Source organism: Lasioglossum baleicum, unplaced genomic scaffold (genome assembly GCF_051020765.1).
Source record: "Lasioglossum baleicum unplaced genomic scaffold, iyLasBale1 scaffold1171, whole genome shotgun sequence".
Taxonomy (NCBI): Eukaryota; Metazoa; Arthropoda; class Insecta; order Hymenoptera; family Halictidae; genus Lasioglossum; species Lasioglossum baleicum.
Window position 1 is genome coordinate 18332 of NW_027470230.1, and position 22721 is coordinate 41052.

General features: G+C 42.0%; 1 protein-coding gene across 2 annotated transcripts; it reads right to left on the reverse strand.

Moving 5' to 3' along the window:
* Positions 1–3791: 3791 nt before the first annotated feature.
* Positions 3792–22069, reverse strand: LOC143220536 (protein SCAI-like). Of its 2 annotated transcripts, none has more exons than XM_076446164.1 (4): positions 21876–22069; positions 16319–17169; positions 9179–9592; positions 3792–4036 (listed from the first exon to the last, which is right to left on the reverse strand). In XM_076446164.1, exons 1-4 carry the CDS (start codon positions 22067–22069, stop codon positions 3792–3794), a joined length of 1704 nt encoding a protein of 567 aa, XP_076302279.1. The 2 variants fall into 2 exon arrangements, with proteins under 2 accessions (XP_076302279.1, XP_076302278.1); XM_076446163.1 differs by having other exon boundaries at positions 3792–4057.
* Between the last annotated feature and the right edge of the window lie 652 nt (positions 22070–22721).

The window sequence follows — 22721 nt, forward strand, 5'->3', positions numbered from 1 at the left end:
CTATAGCGTCGTGTCGTCCGAATTGGTGCTATCCACGAAAATTACTAGTGTCGTACCGTCCAAATTGGTATTATCCATGAAAATTATTATAGTATCGTACCGTCCAAATTGGTGTTGTCCACGAAAGTTACTATAGCGTCGTATCGTCCGAATTGGTGCTATCCACGAAAATTACTAGTGTCGTACCGTTCAAATTGGTATTATCCATGAAAGTTATTATAGTGTCGTACCGTCCAAATTGGTGTTGTCCACGAAAGTTACTATAGTGTCGTACCGTCCAAATTGGTGTTGTCCACGAAAGTTACTATAGCGTTGTACCGTCCAAATTGGTGCTATCCACGAAAATTACTAGTGTCGTACCGTTCAAATTGGTATTATCCATGAAAATTATTATAGTATCGTACAGTCCAAATTGGTGTTGTCCACGAAAGTTACTACAGCGTTGTACCGTCCAAATTGGTGCTATCCACAAAAATTACTAGTGTCGTACCGTTCAAATTGGTGTTATCCACGAAAGTCACTATAGTCTCGTACCATCCAAATTGATATTATCCACAAAAGTTATTATAGCGTCGTGCCATTGAAATTGGTGTTATCCACGAAAGTGATTATAGTGGCTTGTCGTTCTGAAAGATGATATCCTCAAAAAGCCGCTATAGCGGCGCGTCGTGCCTAAAAGGTTAAACGCAACAATGCTTAACAAACGTCCATCCGAGAATATCACTATTATTACTCTGCTCTCGAGTCGTTATTTTCCTCTCCTTTTCCTCCCTGTTTCCCCTCCTTTCTCCGACATTCGTAGCTTTTCCTCTCGTTTCCTTAAGACTAGATTTTACATAGTATAATATTTCGTATATACACGGGAACACAATTAAACTGCCTTTTATCCCTTTCCCTCCTTCCTCTTTCCTTTATCTTTTTCTCTTATTTCGCCACTGTCGCTTCGCCCCTGCCGCACTCGCCTCTTCGGCCAAAAGCTAAATCGTCTTCCGTACAAACGCACAGAGAGCGGTTACGTTCAATTCGGTGAACCACTATCTCGGCGACTCAATGAGAGCCACTCTCTCTCGCGCTCTGGCCGCTCTACTTTTTGCTTATAAATAAACGAGCTTCGCGGTTGGCACTCTGTGACGTCGATGGACCACTGTGTGTAGAGCTGTGAACGGGAAAATCAAAATGAACGGAGAACGATAAGAAGCGTGAAACGAGATGGATGAAATTAAACGATTAAACAAAAGAAATAGGACAAAATTCGAATAAACAAGCATAACAAGATCGTAGCTATTATCCGTTTATAATAAGTATCCAAATTATTTTCACTGATATTCGATATAAGAAAAAATGATTATGCGAAGTTTCAATGGTTCGTGCATCTACTAGTGACAAGAATAAGTCCTTCAAGTGTCATCTTGAAGATCATTCAAAGATCGTGAATATCTTTTGTAACAATTACAGCCATCTTCAGGGCGAGTATAGTCCGACGACCTATAACATTATTATAATCTTAAAGTGACTTCAATTACGAAGAACTAGTCGAAATTTTATCGATGTAGAAATAACGATTGAACAAACAGATAATTTATAAGTTAACAAGTTAATTTACTTCGTTAAAAGTCGTGCAAAATCCTAGCTTCTTTCTTGGATATACTTTTTTGACTTTCTTTTCTGTAAATACAATTCGTTTTCAGATTTCGGAAAAATATATAACACAGTTATATAACGCATTTGTTTCTTTCGTAAATAATCTATGTCTCAGATGTTCAGTATGACCTTGAGATGATTACTCGGAAATCCTTTGAGAGACTTTCTCCTTGTCACCGGATGCACGTTCTCAAATCGTACAACACCGTTTACAGTGTTGTAACTGTTGTAACTAACTTTCAACGCTAGCTGAGATTCGGGTGTTCGTTAGCTGGTGAACAACGATGAATAAACGAGACTTAGACCTGAAGTGAAAAAAGAAGGAGGCATTAAAATCGAAGCTGAAACATCTTTAGGAGAAATAAATGATTCTTAGAAAAATATATGTTTTTTTTTTAATATTCACCTATGACGTGGTCAGTCTACAGTCGTCAAACTTCATCTTCTTATTTATACTCTACAGATTAACTTGCTTCGAGTTCACCAGGAGGAACCGGAAACATCTTGGAATTATATAATACCAGAAGAAAGAAACACAGAAGCGAAATGATAAAAAAGAGACAGAGAACCATAGGTAAAGAAGTTGCTCTCGCGTGGGTGACGATTACGAGACGGGAAGAAGCAGAGAGAGGGGAGAGAGAGTGAGAGAGAGAGCCGGAAAACCTGTGCTTCGCGGGCACGTCTACGAAAATAGAATCGCAAAGTCTGAAACTCGGCCCGTATAATAAAATATGCGTATAATATGCGTGTGTGTACACGTATGCGTGTCTGTGTGTGTGTGTCGCTGTAAGAGATGTTGGTAGGTTAGTAGGTTTTATGTGCGCGATGGCATCGGGATGCCATAATTTGCTTTCGATTGGTTTTGAAAATGGATTCACAGTGTTTCATATTGAAATAACGAAATTCTCTTTATTTCTCTATAAATCGATTAAATCGCCGTGTATCCGAACGACTTTTCCTCTTTCTTTTCTGTTTTCCCGTTTTTTCTTCTTTCTCGGTTTTGTTTTTTTCTTTTCTTTTTTTTTTTTTTTCAAAGAGACAGAGAAGGCTTTGGAGAGGTGCGCGGTCTGCGATTCGAATCGATAATCGGAAACCGAACGGGAAATCTGAAAAATACACGAACCGAACCAAATCATTCGACGACACGCTAAAAGCTTCTTAAAATCGTACAAAGCACCAGTGCGTACAAATTCACTCTTTCTTTCGTTTACACATGCATTGAGAATCACAATGTCTCTCTCTCTTTCACACGTATAATTATTCATCTTTTTGTTCCATTTTTTTTTTTCTTTTTTCTTCTTTTACCATCGACGCAGTGACAGAATATATCATATATTTTATATATATATATTTGTATATTTTATATATTTATATATATATATAGACTTTTTTTCTCTGTTTTGTGTTTCGTTTACTAGTCCGTAGCAAAAAACTGGCAGCGGTGTGTCGCGGTTAACATAGAACGAGTCTAAGGAGAACACGAATCTACGAATCTCTTCGTTTTGTCCTCATGTTCCCTTGCCCAAACACCTCTTCCGTAGTCGTGTTCCACGCACACGAGGAGAGAACGCGTCGTACCCGGCATCGCGTGTTTTTTCCACCAGCCTCCTATTCGACCGACAAAACCGACCGACAGGGAATCAACAGTCATCGACGAACAGACGACGAGAATGACGACGAAGACGATCGACGACGACGAACGACGACGACGACGACGACGACGACGACGACGACGATGACGACGACGACGACGACGACGACGACGATGACGACGACGACGAAGACGACGAGGATGAAAAGCACGACGCCGGGTTACCCTGAGACGGCGTTGACGATATCCAACGAGCGGATCGTTTACGACCGCGCGATTTATTTAATTTATTTCGCATACGCATGGATTACACGTGATTAGCTCCGTTCTTCTCGTTTATATCGCATCTCTTTCCTCATTCCCAGCTATTACTTCTCCTCCTTCCAGTTCTCATTCCTGTCCTCGTTCCCTTTCTTTTGTTTAGACGCGGTTTAATGAGGTCTCAGTGTAACGATTTTATTGTTGCAATTGTAGTTACAGTAATCGTAATCGTAGTCGTGGCTGTACGCCGGCAACAGGACGTAGACTCATGGGGGGCCCGGCAGGGAAGATGCCTGGGTCAGGCGAGCTCGTTGCTGTCCGGGAAGTGGTCGCGGCAGTCGAGGCAGGTAGCCAGGTCGAGCACCAGGTGATGAAGGGTGGGATGCTCGAGGACGTCCGCGTCCGGTAACGGTGGATGGCAACGGGGCCTCTGCTGTCGACCCCTGAACGACCGGTGCAGATTCAACACCACGTCGCAGAACACGTAGCGCACCAGCAACAGTCGTAGGAAATCGTCGCCGAAGAATTGCAACACGCTGGTCTCTGCGTGGACCGGTAAAAGCGCTCGGTCAGGTCCAAAGCAGTTTCTCTCGGGGCTCTGCTTTCTTTTTTTTTTTTTTCATATGCATATATCTATATATACAGATGATTGTAAAAGTCTCTCCGCGGCTGCATATGTCGCGCGTGAAATTGCAGTTTTTTTCATTTTCTTCTTACGACTTCGAATAATTTTCTGAGTAAAATATTCTAGCGTTTGCAATACTTCGCGTTCAGGAAGAAACTTTGGAAAACGAAGATCGAGCTTGCAAGGAGAGGTATTGTCGAGTGAAAATTAATAACGTTTGTTGTTTATTGATACGAATCAATTTGTAATGGTTATTGAAAAGTGAGTTTGATATCTCACGATTTCAGTAGATTTTCTGTTCTATATTTGTACGTGGTTATTGAGAATTTTTCAGGTAGGGAAAGAGAGAAACAGAAGACTCTGATTGTAATATTCAAAAGGAGAAGCCGTCTTCCGTGTAAATCCAACTTGAAAACACCTCGAACTGCACGTTAACAGGCAACCAATCCGCGGAGAGACCTTTCCAACATGCTGTACGTTCATTCGTTCGTTTCGTTTCAGAATTTTGACGTTCGAGCAATTCAATTTACGTTCCGATCGAGGACGTCAGTTCATCGGTGAGTTTCGTCCCCGTGACTCGACTCTTTTACTCTTCATCAATTCCTACCAATTCTTCCGATTCCCTTAGCCCGTTCTCGCGCGAGAAAATAAACTTTCCCGATTTTTAGGAATGTTCGCGGCAAGTTTATCTCGACCCCGATGCAGAAGAAGGGTTAAGAAACTTCTCACTGGGATTACGTAAGAGTTGATAACCCTTGTTCCAGATAGGAAAACCCGGTAGGTAGTCTCTGCTACGTGAACTTTTCGATTCTCGAAATTCAGCACTGTCCAACGCCTATTCGCGACAAAAACAAAGTCTCTCCTATCTCTGCATATCGTCTTCCGTTTTGAAAGGAAAGAGAAGCTGGTTGCATTAACCATTTTCTAATACAGGTAGCCCTCCTACAACACGGTGTCCTATAACACGGTTTCGCTATAACACGATTCATAAAATGCGAGAACTCTCCTACAACGTGGTATCCTATAACACGGTTTCGCTATAACACGATTCATAAAATGCGAGAACTCTCCTACAACACGGTTTCACTATAACACGATTCATAAAATGCAAGAACTCTCCTACAACACGGTGTCCTATAACACGGTTTCGCTATAACACGATTCATAAAATACGAGAACTCTCCTACAACGCGGTATCCTATAACACGATTTCGCTATAACACAATTCATAAAATGCGAGAACTCTCCTACAACACGGTATCCCATAACACGGTTTCGCTATAACACGATTCATAAAATGCGAGAACTCTCCTACAACGCGGTATCCTATAACACGGTTTCGCTATAGCACGATTCATAAAATGCGAGAACTCTCCTACAACACGACATCCTATAACACGGTTTCGCTCTAACACGATAAGAAAATTGGAAAAATCTTTATACAACTCTATACTTCATCAGTCGCGACGAAGCTTACCGTTTTAACCGTTTGAGTTGCAGAAATTTTTTAAAAAATACGCTCGAAAAACCGAAACGGCGCGACAGAACTCGTCTTATTTTGTGTCGAAAATGAAGCAGTTACGTGATCACGAAGGAATTTATTAAATTAAAATTGCGTTGAATTAAAATAATATTTTCTCTTGTTTCTTTTGTATTGTACATAAATTTATATTTTTTAATAAAAATTCAGATTTTAGAATTAAAAATAAAGATTTGTTTTTAATAAGTTTTCGAAACGCAATCCCCCTTTTTGTATAGGCTCTGGGTCTCATACAACACGGTTTCACACAACGCGATATTTTCTAGGAACCTATATATCGTGTTATAGGAGGGTTACCTGTATAACGATTTTAGCGATACTTTTCGATATCTTTATCTAGCGAAATTTAAAAGATATAACGCAATAGAGATTTGTACATAAATGTAATCTTTATGTCTACAGTGAACACCATGGGTCCTCTCGTCGAAAAGAAGATAACACGCTGATTTGGCGAAATCTGTTTTAGTCGTGTACAAGACTCGGATAGTTTTATAAAGTCCTATCGAGTGATCGTGATGCTAGATCGAGTAATTAGCAGCGTCTAATGAAAAATCTTCAGTTAACAATTAGCCAGATTATCCGCAACCGTTTCGTCATCGTATATTCACCGCGATGGTAGTCGTTCATATTCAAACTTTTCGTTTACGCTCTATCGATCATCGGTAGCGGCTATTAAAAATTTCGACTGATTTCTCCATCTATCATTTAAATAATTGACAAGATAACGCATTGGAATTCTAGCTGAAATAAAGCACATACGAGACTAGTCAACTAGATCCGTATTTCCCATATTCGCGAGAGTTTAATTACGTTTTATAATAGTAAAAAGGCAGAAGTTTGACTCAATTTTAACGTTTAATCGACATCGAACGCGTTAAAGGATAGCTTCGGCGTTCTCTTTAACACGAGGCCCTAAGAGTTACAAACGCTGGAACAAAAAAAAGAAAGTAGTGGGAGTAAACGATTTTAAAGTCTATAGTGTTACGTCTTACGCAGTTCGACTCGGTTTTAACGTTTAATCGACATCGAACGCGTTAAAGGATAGCTTCGACGTTCTGTTTAGCACGAGGCCCTAAAAATTACAAACGTGCGGGACAAAGAAAAAAAAGTAGCGGGAGTAAACGATTTTGAAGTCTATAGTGTTACGTCTCGCGCAGTTCGACTCGGTTTCAACGTTTAATCGACATCGAACGCGTTAAAGGATAGCCTCGACGTTCTCTTTAACACGAGGCCCTTAAAGTTACAAACGCGCGAACAAAGAAAAAAAAGTAGTGGGAGTAAACGGTTTTGAAGTCTATAGTATTACGTCTTACGCAATTTGACTCGGTTTCAACGTTTAATCGACATCGAACGCGTTAAAGGATAACCTCGATGTTCTCGAACTCCTTTTAACACGAGGCCCTAAAAATTACAAACGCGCGGACAAAGGAAAAAAGTAGTGGAATTAAACGGTTTTGAAGTCTATAGTGTTACGTCTCACGCAGTTTGACTCGGTTTCAACGTTTAATCGACATCGAACGCGTTAAAGGATCGCTTCGACGTTCTCTTTAACACGAGTCCCTAAGAGTCACAAACGCGCGGACAAAGGAAAAGAAGTAGCGGGAGTAAACGATTCATCCCTCCTATTTTCTGCGCGCTCGAAGTTGCGCGCTCGCAGAATCACGATCGCTCGGTCGGACTGTGCTGCAAAAACCGGCAAACGTAGGAATCCTCGTATCGAAACCGCGATGTGATCTCGAAATCACCGGCTGACGTCCACGATCTTTCTCCGAACACAAGTTCGACGACGGTTCCAGATCTAAGAGATATGGCCGACAAATTTTGCATATTACTGTTGCTGCTGTTGTTGCCTACTATTCGAGAATCTGTCGTTGTTGTTTGAACATTCGAACGAATTATTGCCAGGCTAGTATATAGTCAGCTGGCTGACTCGATCGATCTCGGTGAAACTTTCTCTGAGGGTGAAGTGAATTAAACGTATCCGCGGGAAGCTTTACTTTAACGACGCGATTATTATAGCGCGGAAAAGAGAAAGAGAGAGAGAGAGAGAGAGTCCGCGACAAAGGAAGCCACTCGTACGTTGAAAACTCGCACACGACATATCGCTGTCGCGGGAGGAACAATGGAGAGCCCCTTTGTAGCCGACCCTAGATCACGCGTCTAGGAGGCGAGATTGCCGGTTCAGCGATAAACACGGCCTGGATCTAGGCCAGTTCTGTTTATCGTTCAAACGCAATCGTAAATCCCTTTCAACGTGTTCTGGCTGTCGGTGAACGAACCGAAACGATTCCGAGGACTGGGTTCGAGAATTCTTGTTTAAGATTAACTGTTCTTAACTGTTCGTTACTCGACTCGATTGTGTGCTCCTCGTGCAAAAATAACTCGTACACGGTAGCAGCTATTCGAATTATGTCGCTAAACGTTTTATGGCGGTTCGACCAGCGAAACAATAACAGACACGTCGATGGCGTAATTAACCGTGCTGGTTAGCACGTTTTCCGATGACATCGATACCACGTGATCTGACCAGGTCATCAGTCATCGGATAAAAAGGCTACCAAAGCCACGGAGTAAACTAAATAAACTGTGCGTAAAACAAATTCTTCTTTTTGCGAGTTCTAACAGATGCGTCTGTGTTTTCTTTCAGTTGCGTCGCAACTAGTGTAAGAAGATTCGAGAGATCGTTTACGAGATTAATCTATGTACGTGAGAAATATTATACTAACGTAAGTAGATGCTACGTAATTTTATTTTGCTTTAGTTTTTATAGATATAATATTGTCGTATAAAATTAGAGAAAGATCGAATACGATATATTCTTGTACAAATATCTTTCCTATTTCCTGTCCACAGTTCTCATTTCTGCAATGGATTTCATAAGAAGCCCACGTATTTCGTGCGTTACTAAGAAGAAGAAAGAGGTAATTCTTCTAAATTACTCATACTTCCAGGATATTTCGTGTAAGTATGAAAAATTCAAACCGATACATTATTGCAATAAAATTTGACGATCTTTCTAACATTGCAGTGTCAGTGGTAGCTCTCAACGTTTCAAGGTTCCTTTCGCTCTTTTCAACGAAGATCGATACTTATTCCTTTGGAGAAAGAAAAAGAAAATACACGATACCGAAATAAATTCAGTAGCATACAATCCTAGTATCCAACAAAGGCAACTCAAAATATTGAAATATAGAACAGAAGAAACAGTATTCCTACTGGAACTCTAAGAAACAAAGATTAACCTGCGAAACGCTAACTTATTCTACGATTACCCTTCTACCAAATTTCTAAAAGCAATGTTCTCATCACCCAGTCCAACGATCGAATGTAGCCAGGTCAGAGCCAAGAAAGTTTCACCGATCTGCTCCATTCTCCGTTCCCTATCCAATTAGAAGAGAAAGAGAGACAAAGAGAGAGAGAGAGAGAAGAGAAGAGAGAGAGAGAGAGAGAGAGAGAGAAAAGCAGAGCAGAGCTCTTCCAGGCCGTGTCAGGCGACAAAAACAACGTCCTGGATCCTTACCGCATCTGGAGCGCGTGACGAGCTGACAGGCCTCGATGAGGAATCGCTCGATGTAACGCTGGCACCGCTCCCAGTGGTGCACGGCCAGGCTGCCGATGTTGCATATAAGGCAAAACGCGGCTAGGGGGGCGTGGAGAAACAGAGTGAATAGGCTGCCACCGTGTCGAACATCGCGCAACGTAGGCGGCGTGTCCTGGGGTGACATCAGCACCATCAATGGTTGACCGAAGTAACGGGGTATCTGTTGGAACACGAAGCTGTTGTCCGAGTCGACGACCACGAATAGAGGTTTTCTGGTGAACGGATAGAGGTCACCCGGGTATAGGCAGTGCGGTTCCTTGCCACCTGTCGGCCTCTTCCCATGCTCCGGATCCCTCTTGCTGCACGTGGATACGCCGCCCAGGTCGTACCCCACTGTAAGAGCGGAAAGTTTATCAACATCGTGCAATTCCGGTTTCGTGGAGCGGCGCGATGTCAGGTGGGTCCGACACCTAACCTGCCTTTCCTTGGCTTCCACCTTACGCGAACAGGTACAGGACTCGAGAACTTTGCCGCCGAAAATCTAGACGGGGAATCGAAGTTTTACGTCTTCGTGATTCGAAACGCGAACTGGAGAATTTGAAAGTTGAGAATTTGGAGATTTCGAGGGGTAAAAGTATGGGGTAGTATGAAGGTTTTTGAGAGGTAATCGACGTCGAAAGCTTTAACGAAAGACGTAACGAACTCGCAATTTTCGATCCCCGCGAACTGGAGAATTTGAAACTTGCGAATTTGAAGATTTCGAGATAAGTATGGGATAGTATGAAGGTTTTTGTGCGGTAGCGGATGTTGGGAGCTTTCGATAAAGACGTAAACGAACTCACAATTTTGGATCCCCACGATTCGAAGCCGCGAACTCGAAAATTTGAAAATTTGAATTTGAAGATTTCGAGAGGTAAAAGTAAGGGATAGTATGACGCTTTTTGAGAGGTAACGAACGCCAAAAGCTTTAACGAAAGATGTAAACGAACTCGCAATTTTCGATCCCCGTGATTCGAAGTTCGAACTCGAGAGTTTGAAACTTGCGAATTTGAAGATTTCCAGAGATAAAAGTATGGGATAGTATGACGCTTTTCGAGCGGTAACGGACGTCGAAAGCTTTAACGAAAGACGTAAACAAACTCATAATTTTCGATCTCCGCGATTCGAAGCGCGAACTCAAGAATTTGAAATCTACGAATTTGAAGATTTCGAGAAGTGAAAATATGGGATATATACAATGCATTTTGAGCGGTAACAGACATCGAAAGCTTTAACGAAAGGCGTAAACAAACTCGCAATTTTTGATCCCCGCGATTCGAGAATTTGAAACTTGCGAATTTGAAGATTTCGAGAGGTAAAAGTATGGGATAGTATGAAGCTTTTTGAGCGTTAACGGATGTCGGTAGCTTTCGATAAAGGCGTAAACGAACTCGCAATATTCGATCCCCGTGATTCGAAGCTCGAACTGGAGAATTTGATACTTGCGAATTTGGAACTTGTAAATTTGAAGATTTCGAGAAGTAAAAGTATGGGATAGTATGAAGCTTTTTGAGCGGTAACGGACGTCGGTAGCTTTCGATAAAGGCGTAAACGAACTCGCAGGCGCTTAGGCCTGTTTTCGCAGTCGGCGTTTCTATAAATAAAGCAACGATCAGTTGCATCAACTGTTCGCGCGCGCTCTGCTCGGAAGACCGAGCTTCATTTCGGCGAAACAATGAACAGAGAAGCTCGTCGGACCGTGTCGGTTTTCGAGACTCGCCGCGGCGCGTTCTAAATTGGAGCGTTACCAAAATCGTTCTCTGTATCCTTGGAAGATTTATTTGCGCCCGGGCTAGATCGCGCCGCGACATTGTAATTTGTATCGCACTTTCTGGACCGGACCAGTTCTGCTTTTAAACTCCACCTAGTTTCCCGCCTGTCCGACTATCGCCCGGTCTCTTCCACTGAACCCTATGAACTGCTGGAATCTGTAATATCGACATTTCTACTTCTTCCCTTTGGTCGAATTTCAATTCCTCCGCCTAACGCGAATGTTTAATCCGTAAAACCGATTGGGAACCGTAAAAATGAGATGTTTAACGAGACCTGGAGCAGGGATTTAATTAAAAGAGGCAAAAGAACTGTCGACTAATAGCCGGCGGGGTTTCTTCGATATCGACGCGCCGCCACGTATTTCGATATTGATTGCAAACTTAGAATCCACCGAGCTCTGGCTGCTTGGAATCTCTATCGCGGAATGACCTTGACACGGATGCGCTACTCTACTTTCGTTGAAAGACCGTTTTCGCCTTCTCGACCGGCTTGTAACCTCACCGCGCTCTGAATAGCGGCTTCCGAGCGTTCCTTTGGTGGTCAGCTTGCTGAATTTTTCAACATCGCCGACCTTCGAACTTAACTCGAATTTTTTCCCTCCTCCTCCTCCTCCTTCCTTTCGCTTTTTTCTTTTTTTTTTTTCTTATCCTTCGCTCTTTCACAGGCGTCTTACACGTAACATTTAGATAACGCGCAAGTGAACGTCAAGTGGAGGGTGTACTTTGTAGAGAAACAGCAGAGGAACAGAGAAAGGAAGATCGCTCGATGATTAGACACAGATCGAAGTGGAATAGAATTTAAGTTTACAGGTTTAGAAATTGGTGGCCAAATTTTGATATAGTTCCTTCGGATCTCGAGATTAACGCGTTGAAACAAAGAGAAGAGAAAGATAGAATACACCATCAAAATTTTGATATAGTTCCTTCGAATCTCAAGATTAACGCATTGAAACAAAGAGAAGAGAAAGATAAAATACACCACCAAAATTTTGATGTGGTTCCTTCGGATCTCAAGATTAACGCGTTGAAACAAAGAGAAGAGAAAGATAGAATACACCACCAAAATTTTGATGTGGTTCCTTTCGATCTCAAAATTAACGCGTTGAAACAAAGAGAAGGGAAGGATAGAAGACACCAACAAAATTTTGATGTGGTTCCTTCGGATCTCAAAGTTAACGCGTTGAAACAAAAGAGAAGAGAAAGATAGAATACACCATCAAAATTTTGATATAGTTCCTTCGGATCTCAGGATTAACGCGTTGAAACAAAGAAAAGAGAAAGATAGAATACACCACCAAAATTTTGATGTGGTTCCTTCGGATCTCAAGGTTAACGCGTTGAAACAAAGAAAAGAGAAAGATAGAATACATCACAAAAATTTTGATGTGGTTCCTTCGGATCTCGAGATTAACGCGTTGAAGAAAAGAGAAAAGAATGATAGAATTCACCACCAAAATTTGATGTGGTTCCATCGGATCTCAAGATTAACGCGTTGAAGAAAAGAGAAGAGAATGATAGAATTCACCACCAAAATTTTGCCATCGATTTACCACTTGGTGTATACGGCAATTAATATTAATACCTACATGCCACATCGATAGATACCAAATATTACACACATAAACACCACAAAAGACACATCGAAAGCATTGCGAAACCATCTCTGGCGTTTAACGCGCGAATCGGTAAATAAACGAGAACAGAAATGCAACGAATGGATGGGCAACTATTCCAGATCGCCCGGAAGGCAATGGTTCGCCGTGGTCGAACGTTAAGGTATGCGGAATATTAGGAAACCATCTAAACGACCTGGATTTTCTATTTAGTTAATTCAACATGTACCGCGATAAAGGGTCATGGTCGTGTGCATCTCGCGAGTCGGCATTCAAGATGTCTTCTTTCGATCCGCATAAAAGTTTCACGAGGATGGGCACTAATTAAAGACGGAAAAAAAGAGGGAAGAAAAAAGCAAACCAGCATGTGTCCTTTCTGGGTTCTTTCGTGTTGTGGACACCTTCTACTGATCTTTTCGCGAATCCAATTAAAGGCGTTGATTTTAAAGGAGAAGAGAACGCTGCATTGTGAAACTGTGCAACTTCCTTTGTAGAACAATGTGTTTTCCGAGTGTTAACGAAGGAAGGTTATTTTTAGGTGTATAATTAGATTGTTTCGAGTACTTTAGGGGTTAGATATATCATCTTTATTATTATTAGAGTACTAATGGAAATTTGTTACGAATTCCACTGAGAATAGATCAATTTTACCTATCTAAAAATTTGAAGAGAATTTCTAAATCTCTAGACGCGAATATCTTATTCGTATTATCTTTAATTTTACTTTGTTCACTTCCACATTTGATAGGAATATTATTTAATTATTATTATAGAAATATTAACTATAATAGCCTAATCTACGGTAATCTTTCTATGGCTTTGTAGCATCCAAGCTTCTAATTTTACGATTCTTCTATGCTAGCCAATTGGTATAGCTGTAATTAATAATTTGCTTTAGCAAAATATATCCTAATGCAACTATCTTATTAAAGCTATCTCTAAATACGAATTATTAAAAGCTGTCTAAATATTCTTAACCCTTTACGATAGAAATGTTCTGTTTATAACAAAGAAGAAGGCTTTAATATCTATACATAGTCATAATAATAAAACGTCATTATTTAGTCTAAAAAAAGACTCGAAATGTTTCGAAATCCTATTAACGTCAATAATATTAATCAAACTTAGAAACACTTTCAATCTTCTAAAATATTCCTACTCCTTTCTAAAATATTCTTACTCCTTTACGATAAAAATGTTGTCCGTTCATAACAAAGAAGAAGGCTTTAATAACTATGAGAAATTATAAAACGTAATTATTTCGTGTAAAAAGAAAAGACTCGAAATGTTTCGAAATCAACAATATCAACCAGACTTAGAAACACTTTCAGTCTTCTAAAATATTCCTACTCCTTTCTAAAATATTCTTATTCCTTTACGATAAAAATGTTGTCCGTTCATAACAAAGAAGAAGGCTTTAATAACTATGAGAAATAATAAAACGTAATTATTTCGTCTAAAGAAAAAAGACTCGAAATGTTTCGAAATCAACAATATCAACCAGACTTAGAAACACTTTCAGTCTTCTAAAATATTCCTACTCCTTTCTAAAATATTCTTACTCCTTTACGATAAAAATGTTGTCCGTTCATAACAAAGAAGAAGGCTTTAATAACTATGAGAAATTATAAAACGTAATTATTTCGTGTAAAAAAAAAGGCTCGAAATGTTTCGAAATCAACAATATCAACCAGACTTAGAAACACTTTCAGTCTTCTAAAATATTCTTAGTCCTTTCTAAAATATTCTTACTCCTTTCTAAAATATTCTTACTCCTTTACGATAAAAATGTCCGTTCATAACAAAGAAGAAGGCTTTAATAACTATGAGAAATAATAAAACGTAATTATTTCGTGTAAAAAAAAAGACTCGAAATGTTTCGAAATCCTATTAGCGTCAACAATATCAATCAAACCTAGAAACACTTTTCAGTCTTCCCGGTTTATATAATTCTAATGCTACTCGTGTTCTGGTGAAAAGACCGTTCCGTTCAGTGGCTAAATCAATCAAGAAGATGGCCTGCGTACCGTATGCTCACCCGAAGCCCTTGAACGAATAGGAGAAAGGCGATGGTCAGACTCGATGATCCAATTAGCGACACGCGTTTAGACACGAATTTACGCTGGATATCACGGGCAACGTGCAACGTCGTTGCGACATAGCTTATCTATTCACGGCCATTTCCGTGCCGATGGCAAAGTTATTCCACAGAGTTTAAGCTTACTATCGCGTACATAGATCGCGTACACGGTGTATTATTGCGCAGAGCAGCTTAGGAAAACCTTACCTTCGGGAGTAGACGTGCCGATGAGACACGGAAAACCCGTTCTACCAGTGGTAGAATTACCGGCCGAGGAAACTGACCGAAAACACCGACACGCGTTCGACTTCGGCTTCGCTGAGCGCGTGATTCGCTTTAGCTGTGCATCAACGGCTGCCCTCTACCGTGATAAGTAATTTTCGCCGATCAATGGGATCGACCGGAGGCCAACCGCCTTTTTAAAACGGAAACTATTTTTGTTAACAAGAGGTGAACACGTTCCGGCGCTTTGATCGACCAACTGGCTGCCAGTTCGCGCGAACTGTTTCGGCTTGGCGATTTTTAGGTCGTCCGCTGAGTTGAAATGAGTTTTAGGCAGTTAGCAGAGTTGCCTTTCGAAAATTTCGAGGGTCGGCAAAAGGCGAGATTCGATTTGCAAAAGCTGATTTAGATTCTAAGAAATCTTCTAGATTGTCTTTTCGAATATTACATTCGATGTTGCGTTGACTTTAAGAATAGGTGGTTCTAATCGTGCATTGAGAAGACTGAAATATGTATTTCTTCTTGTGAGAGATCGGAAGAGTTTTGAAATATCCTAGACAGAAAATAGCAGTAACGGAAAACAAACGGTAATAGAACATATCGGTACTGGACAAAGTTAGGTTCTCTCGATTTTAGTTTCCTCGTCGATCGTGATTAAAATTACTATTAATTCGCAGAAAGATATAGAATCTTTTATGGTTCACTTAAAAGCGAATTGTCCCACGGTACGAAATAACAGAGACAAACGTAAAGGAAGATCTCGCGGAAGGAAATTCTTCGATCAGCGATCACGGATACAATATAACTAAAAACCTACTATCGTCAAACGAATTTTAATTAACCCTGCGCTGTTGAACGTCCTCGGAGTCTACTTTCTATTCTTTCTAACGTGTTTCTTCTAAATCTGTACTTCGAATCGAAATAACAAAGATAATCGTGAAGGAAGATCTCACGGAAAGAAGCGTAAGAAATTCTTCGATCAGCGATCATTGATACAATGTAGCTAAAAACCTCTCATCGCCAAACGAATTTTAATTAACCCTACGCTGTTGAACGTCCTCGGAGTCTACTTTCTATTCTTTCTAACGTGTTTCTTCTAAATCTGTGCTTCGAATCGAAATAACAAAGATAAACAGATCTCACGGAAAGAAGGGTAAGAAAATCTTCGATCAGCGACCATTGATACAATATAACTAAAAGCCTACCATCGCGAAACGAATTTTAATTAACCCTGCGCTGTTGAAGGTCCTCGGAGTCTACTTTCTATTCTTTCTAGCGTGTCTCTCCTAAATCTATGCTTCGAATCCTCCGGGACAGGAAGGGAAAACGGCTCAGCCAAGGCTCTAAAATACTCGCGGAAGCGTGATCGGTGGCGATCAAAGGGAACACTCACTTTCTTCCGGATGCTTGACGGTGGAGAAGCAGCCGTCCGCCGACAAGTAGAGCAACAGCGCTCCGTTCGCGGGCAGCTCCTTGAAACCACTCGCGAGGAATACCTGTACCTGGCTGTAGGTGGGCTTGTACAACAGGTACTTGTGTGGATTGTCCCGTCTCGGGGCCCCGTTTTCCGCCCCCGGATACGCGCCAGGCCTGAACGGCATCCTTCCGGCTGGCGACGCGTCGTGCAGGTGATTAGGGTCATCCCTCGGCTCCCTTTCCAGCGTTTGCAGCATCCTGAACATGTCCATCGACAATTCACTGAACTTCACCTGGTCGGCGCAATTGCCAACGATCAGGATCTCTTGCAGGGATAGGCACATGGGTGGCGTACGTTCCACAGGCGGCGAGGTCTGAGGCCCTAACCTGTGGGTCAGTATCACCGGGTTCGAGTCCGAGTGCACCACTCCGACGGCCGACTCGGCCTTCACGAACGCCTTAATCTCGTCGAGCACCAGGTTCCACTCCAGCTGATCGTCCGGCTCGTAGGTGCTGGTGTAATCGGCGATTTGCGCGTCCAGCTCTTGGACCAGTTCTCGGACGAGCTTCATCCGGTTCAACAGCAGGCAGACCACGATGAAGCGGGCGTAGTACCTGAGCTTTTTCACCATCAGGTCGCTCCTGTCCTCTTTTGCCGCGCGACTGTAGTAAGCTCGGCCACGAATCGCCACGTAGAACGAGTAGGCCTCGTGAAGGTAGCTCGTCTCGCTGGTACGAAGGTAGTAGTGGTAGTAGAGCTGGCCAATCTTACTCGCAATCTCGCCGATCTGCCACCTCTTCAGGCCGTACTTCGTGTCTAGTATCGCCCTGCAAACCAAAGTTTCATCGGTTAATCCTTTACTCCCAATGGTCAGTCGCCGTTTGTTTTAACGCTATTTCTACCAAAAGGTGTCAAGACGCCTTTCGAATTTTAAATTGACATTATTCTCTAAGTTTAATCATTTCTTCAAATTTAAATTTTTGACTTTTTGTACAATAGTTGTTAAATTAATTCAGTGATATCATTTTTCTCCGGCTCATCTTCGGTTTAAAAATCATAAGGTGTTTTTTGACACTTTAAGGATTTCATAAGGGTTTAAGAATTATCTATATTTAATTGATAATTTTAAATCCCAACAGTTTTGGCAATTATTTCCATTCAAAAGTAATGGTATCAAAACACACCTTTTGGTCGAAATAGGTATACACAAAATCGTGGTAGAAATAGTGTTAATAATGTAACCTAAATAACGAATACGAAACGATAAATATATTAACCCCTTGACTACTGTGGGCGTTTATTAAAAATTTAAAATAGAAATAAAAATAAAATAAAATAAAAATAAAATAGAAAATGAAATAAAATAAAAATATAAATTTTGCGCTTGTGATACTGAGAGCGCCTCTAAGCACCCACAGTAGTCAAAGGGTTGAAAGGATAAAAAATCTTTATAAGGAAGTGAAGGGAATATTTGATTTTTTGTGCTTTATGTAAATATAATTATTACATATTTAATATATCAAAAAAGACAAGCAGGATTGAGAAACCATATGAAAAAATATTGTAACTTTTTTTTTATATAATACACCTCCGAACTTAAACACGTGCTTTACTTTTTTCGTTACACTATTAAAAGCGTTAACGAGGATATAAGAAAAACTTCGAATTGCGTTGTTTACCACGAGAAAATTCTTCGAGCGCGAAGGGTTAAATAGATCTCCCGAATTCCACCTGCGTTATTTTACTAAATTTCTATCGCATCGAGTAAAGATCCAGAATTCGGTAGTTCTTAGTCTTAGAATAAAAAATTCATAATCTAAAAGAAGTTACGCGGTGACGATGGAATTAGATCAAGATTTGAAGCGTAAAGGAAGCGGGAAGAGACAGTTTAATCAACTTGTAAACATCAACGCGTAATCAATACTAGCGAACGGATCTCGTAAAGGCAACACCGTGCCTAACGATATCTTCTTTCACGAGAAATCTCACTTTCTCTGTGGCGAAGTCAGAGTAACGGAATAAAATGTCCATACCCTTCAGGATAAAAGAGAAAGAAGGGAGAAGCCGGTATAATAAAACCGAATGGAATGAAATAAAAGGAGGAAAACGATACAGAAAGGGAACAAAAACATGGAAACAAACAAGCCCGGATCCGCGATATTTTTGAAACTGCCGGTCGTACGTTCGAGAAACTTTCCCTATTGTTTTGACGCGTGGAACCGATCCTGAAAGAGCGTCCCCGATATTTATTAACAGTCGACGTGACACGATCGCGTGTCTACCTATGTATGTATATATATACACGTATATATTTATATATATACATATACATGTGTACGCGGTATGTCGTGGTGGCTAGGTGTCGCATGTCTGCACGAACGCGAGCGGTGTGAATAGCCGGATAGACAATTGACTCTTTGTCGAGTCGCACCATCAGCGAGCCAGCCCAAGTTGATGACACTTTACGATCAAAAGGGAAAGGGACAAAGGGCCGAAGATTACCGGGCATTCGGTGCAACAGAATCGAAAAGGGTAAATAAAGACGTGTGTGCAACGCGCTTCAAGTGAGACAACGAAGCAAACTGGCCTAGGTGAATCGGTCAAGGGTACCTTAGACGGATCAGCGAAGGAGCCACACAGGTTTTACCATCGAAATGGAAAGAGATCTGTGAGATTTAAATCCGATTTAACCTGGCACGCCTCGTCGCGAATGGCAGAAAAACTGTTCATCGCGATTTCTGATAGGACATTACGTGGGAATAGAGTTCTAAACGAATAATCCAAATTAACTCGGTTTAGGAGAAACAAACGAGAAATAAAGGGAAAAAGGGGAATACTGTGAAAAATGGTGCTATTCACGTAAGTTGCTATAGTAGCTCGATGTTCAGAAAAATGATATCCGCGGAAAGTATTATAGTGGCGCGTCCTTCTGAAAGATGATACACGCGAAAGCAATTATAGTCGCGTGTCGTACCTAAGAGGTTAAAACGAAGTATAACGCGTGATGCGTATTACACTTTCCGTGTAAGAATCAGATCGAAGATAAAGTAGAAATCTCGAATTGAGTTTTAAACGAATAATCCAAATTAACGCGGTTTAGGAGAAACAAACGAGAAATAAAGGGAAAAATGTGTAATACTGTCAAAAATGGTGCTATCCACGAAAGTCGCTATAGTAGTGCGTCGTTCAGAGCGAAGATATCCATGAAAAGTATTATAGTGACGCGTCGATCAGAGGAATGATAACCGCGAAAACCATTATAGTGGCGTGTCGTTCTCATAGATGATATCCACGAAAGTAGCTATAGTAGTGCGTCGTTCAGAACAATGATATCCACGAAAGTCGCTATAGTAGTGCGTCGTTCAGAACAATGATATCCGCAAAAACCACTATAGTGACGCGTTGTTCAGAGCGATAATATCCGCGAAAACCGCTATAGTGACGCGTCCTTCCGAAAGATGATATACACAAAAGCCGTTATAGTCGCGTGTCATACCTAAGAGGTAATATTGTGAAAAATGGTGTTATCCACGAAAGTTGCTACAGTAGCACGTCGTTCAGAACAATGATATCCCCGAAAAGTATTATAGTGACGCGTCGATCAGAGGAATGATAACCGCGAAAACCATTATAGTGGCGTGTCGTTCTCATAGATGATATCCACGAAAGTAGCTATAGTAGCGCGTCGTTCAGAACAATGATATCCACGAAAGTCGCAATAATAGCGCGTCGTTCAAATCGATGATATCCGCGAAAAGTATTATAGTGACTCGTCGTTCTGAAAGATGATACACAAGAAATCCAATATAGTCGCGTGTCGTGTCTAAGAGATTAAACGCACATCGAACGCAGCGTCGACTGTTATTTCCTATATATCTTCGCATGATCTCCATTAAGAATTCTCGTGTGTCGGGAACCACGTGACTGAAACCCTCGTGGCAGTCGCTACCGCGGATTTGGCCACCACGCGTTGCTACGATATCTTCCTGTCAAACGTTCGCAGTTGTGTCATCGTGTATCGGATTTAAACGAAACAACTATTCACGCGGCTTGAAAGTTGCGGAAAATCGGGAAAATCCTCGCAATATCTCGCGCAAACTGGTACGGATATAAAATATGGCATTTAAATGCACTTACATTAATATTAAAACGATTGAACGATTCGATTCGTAGAATTCCAGACCGCGATGGCCTTTTATTGGAAAATAAACGATGTAAAAAAGGTCAGAAAATGCCGTCGACGATAACGTCTTGAGAGAGATTGTTGAATACGACTTACGACAAATGGTACGATAAATGGAGACTCACTTGACACGAATAAGAATAGTACAGGAAATAAATAAGCGTGTTACACGCGTAAATACAGAAACCGAGGTGAATTAGCACAGCGATCTCGTTATTTCAACGAGGCAAGATAAAGTGGAATATGGGATGAAATTTTGTCCTGTATCTCGGATTATTCGATCTTACATTTCTCCATATACTTTGGACGATTTTATCACGAAGAAATTGTATCAAATTCTGTATTCGTTTTACTCGTGAAACTGCTGTAAAAGGAACGAGAGTAAATGCGTGCGATCGTGCCAACCACGAGGGCTCGGGTCACGTGATTGCGATCGTATAGCAATTCCACGCGAAGGTCATAGAAATTTTGTTCGATTCACGAAATATATTTCTAAGAACTTCACATCTTCCTACTAACCCCAGACTTTAGAATCATTCGAGATATACCATCTACAAACTGGAAGTTGAAATTTATCAAGATGGAAGCATAATTACATGAACTCCTTTCACACGACGATATTTCACAGAACGTTAAACAGAATCTCGCGTTATCAGATGTATCCTTTGACATCCGTGAAAAGCTACCGGTTTGAAAGCCCATTCGAGCTATCGGTTTGGGTAAATTTTCTACGCGGGAGAGAAAGCGAGAGTTTGGGAAAGAAATCGCACGTAAAAACTCGCATCGACGAGACGCGTAAGCTGCTCGATAACGCGCGGTGGTAATAAAATCGTTGAAAAAAAGGAGAATCGATAAAAACGCGAGATTATGGTAACACGGTACGTACGGTGTCCAGTAAAAATACCCAGAGGGAGACCGCGGCGAAGATGGGAGTAAGCGTAACACGAGCAGTACGCACACGCGTGAGCATGTTCACTCGCGCGCACGATCTCCATTCACGCTCACGTCACATGGTGGGCCGAGTGCGTAAAAGGACCGCCGTGGTCCTTGGTGAACGGGCAACCGATCCCGTTTACTCCCGTCTACGTTCTCCACGTAGATAGGTGCGCGCGACCCGTCGGCCCTTTCCGTCGCAGGTCGAGAGAAACACCGAGGAGAGGTATTCGGTGATCCTTTGGTCGAAGGACCTCGTGGCATGGAGGACGGCGCGCGTGTGATCGATGGCTTCGGCCACGCCAGCGGCCACCCTTGCTCGCGACGATGACTCACCGTGACTCCCGGTATACGCCACACCGTCACAATCTCTCTCTGCTTTACTCTCTCCTCTCCTTCTTGCCTTATCTCACTCACCTGTGCTGCTGCTGGAACTTCCACAGCTTGGTGTAGATGTCAAAGGTGCGCCCGAAGTAGCCCTGCCACTGCTTGTGCCCGTATTGTGGCAGATCCCGTAACCCGTTGAACAGCTGCTTGCTCTTCTCGAGCAGGTGGCAGAACTCGAGGACGACTTTGCGCTCGTGGTCGTCCATGCCAGCCATCATGACCATCTTTTCGATGAATCGAGATCGCGGCCACTGGCTGGACGGCCCTTCAGACGACGGTCGCGGTGGCCCCGCGTGATGGCGCCTGCCGATTCCGCCACCCTCTCTTCTTCCACTCTGGACACAGACGCCGACCAACCAGCCGACCCAATCAATACTTGCCCACCCCGCATCAGGGGGCGCACCGTGCGTGCCGTACCACGCCACCGAACACCACGCCACGCGCCACCCCGCACGCGTCGCAACGTCCGCCTGGGACATCTGTCCGCTCCGCCGGTAGACTCACAGTTCCATGTTAGAACACCACCGATCGATGGATTTCTTGCAGAGGGTAACTTGTGAACGTTTGGGTTACGTTTGGTTGGTGGTAGGTAATCGGGGTGCAGCGACGAGAAGGCTGGTTCCACGAGGGTTGCGAATGGTAGCTTGCGGGGTGAGAAGGATGTCGCCACTGGTGTTTCGAGGTGGAGAAGATACTTCGGGTTACTCGCAGCGGGGTTTTAGGGAATTTTAAGACCGAGGATCGAGGATTAATGATGGAGAATGATACGTAGGATATGTAGGGAACTGGAGGATGGAGAAGTGAGTCTGTGAAGGTAGTGAAAGCTTCGAAGATATCGTTTGTGATTAGTATTTACGCTTAATATTTATTGGTTTG

Coding starts and splice junctions, on each gene's coding strand:
- LOC143220536 (XM_076446163.1), bottom strand. CDS start 22,069: ATGGTCATGATGGCTGGCATGGACGACCACGAGCGCAAAGTCGTCCTC. Junction 17,170..21,875: donor AAGTTCCAGCAGCAGCACAG/GTGAGTGAGATA, acceptor TTTGGTTTGCAG/GGCGATACTAGACACGAAGT. Junction 4,058..9,178: donor CGTCACGCGCTCCAGATGCG/GTAAGGATCCAG, acceptor GACCTGACCGAG/CGCTTTTACCGGTCCACGCA.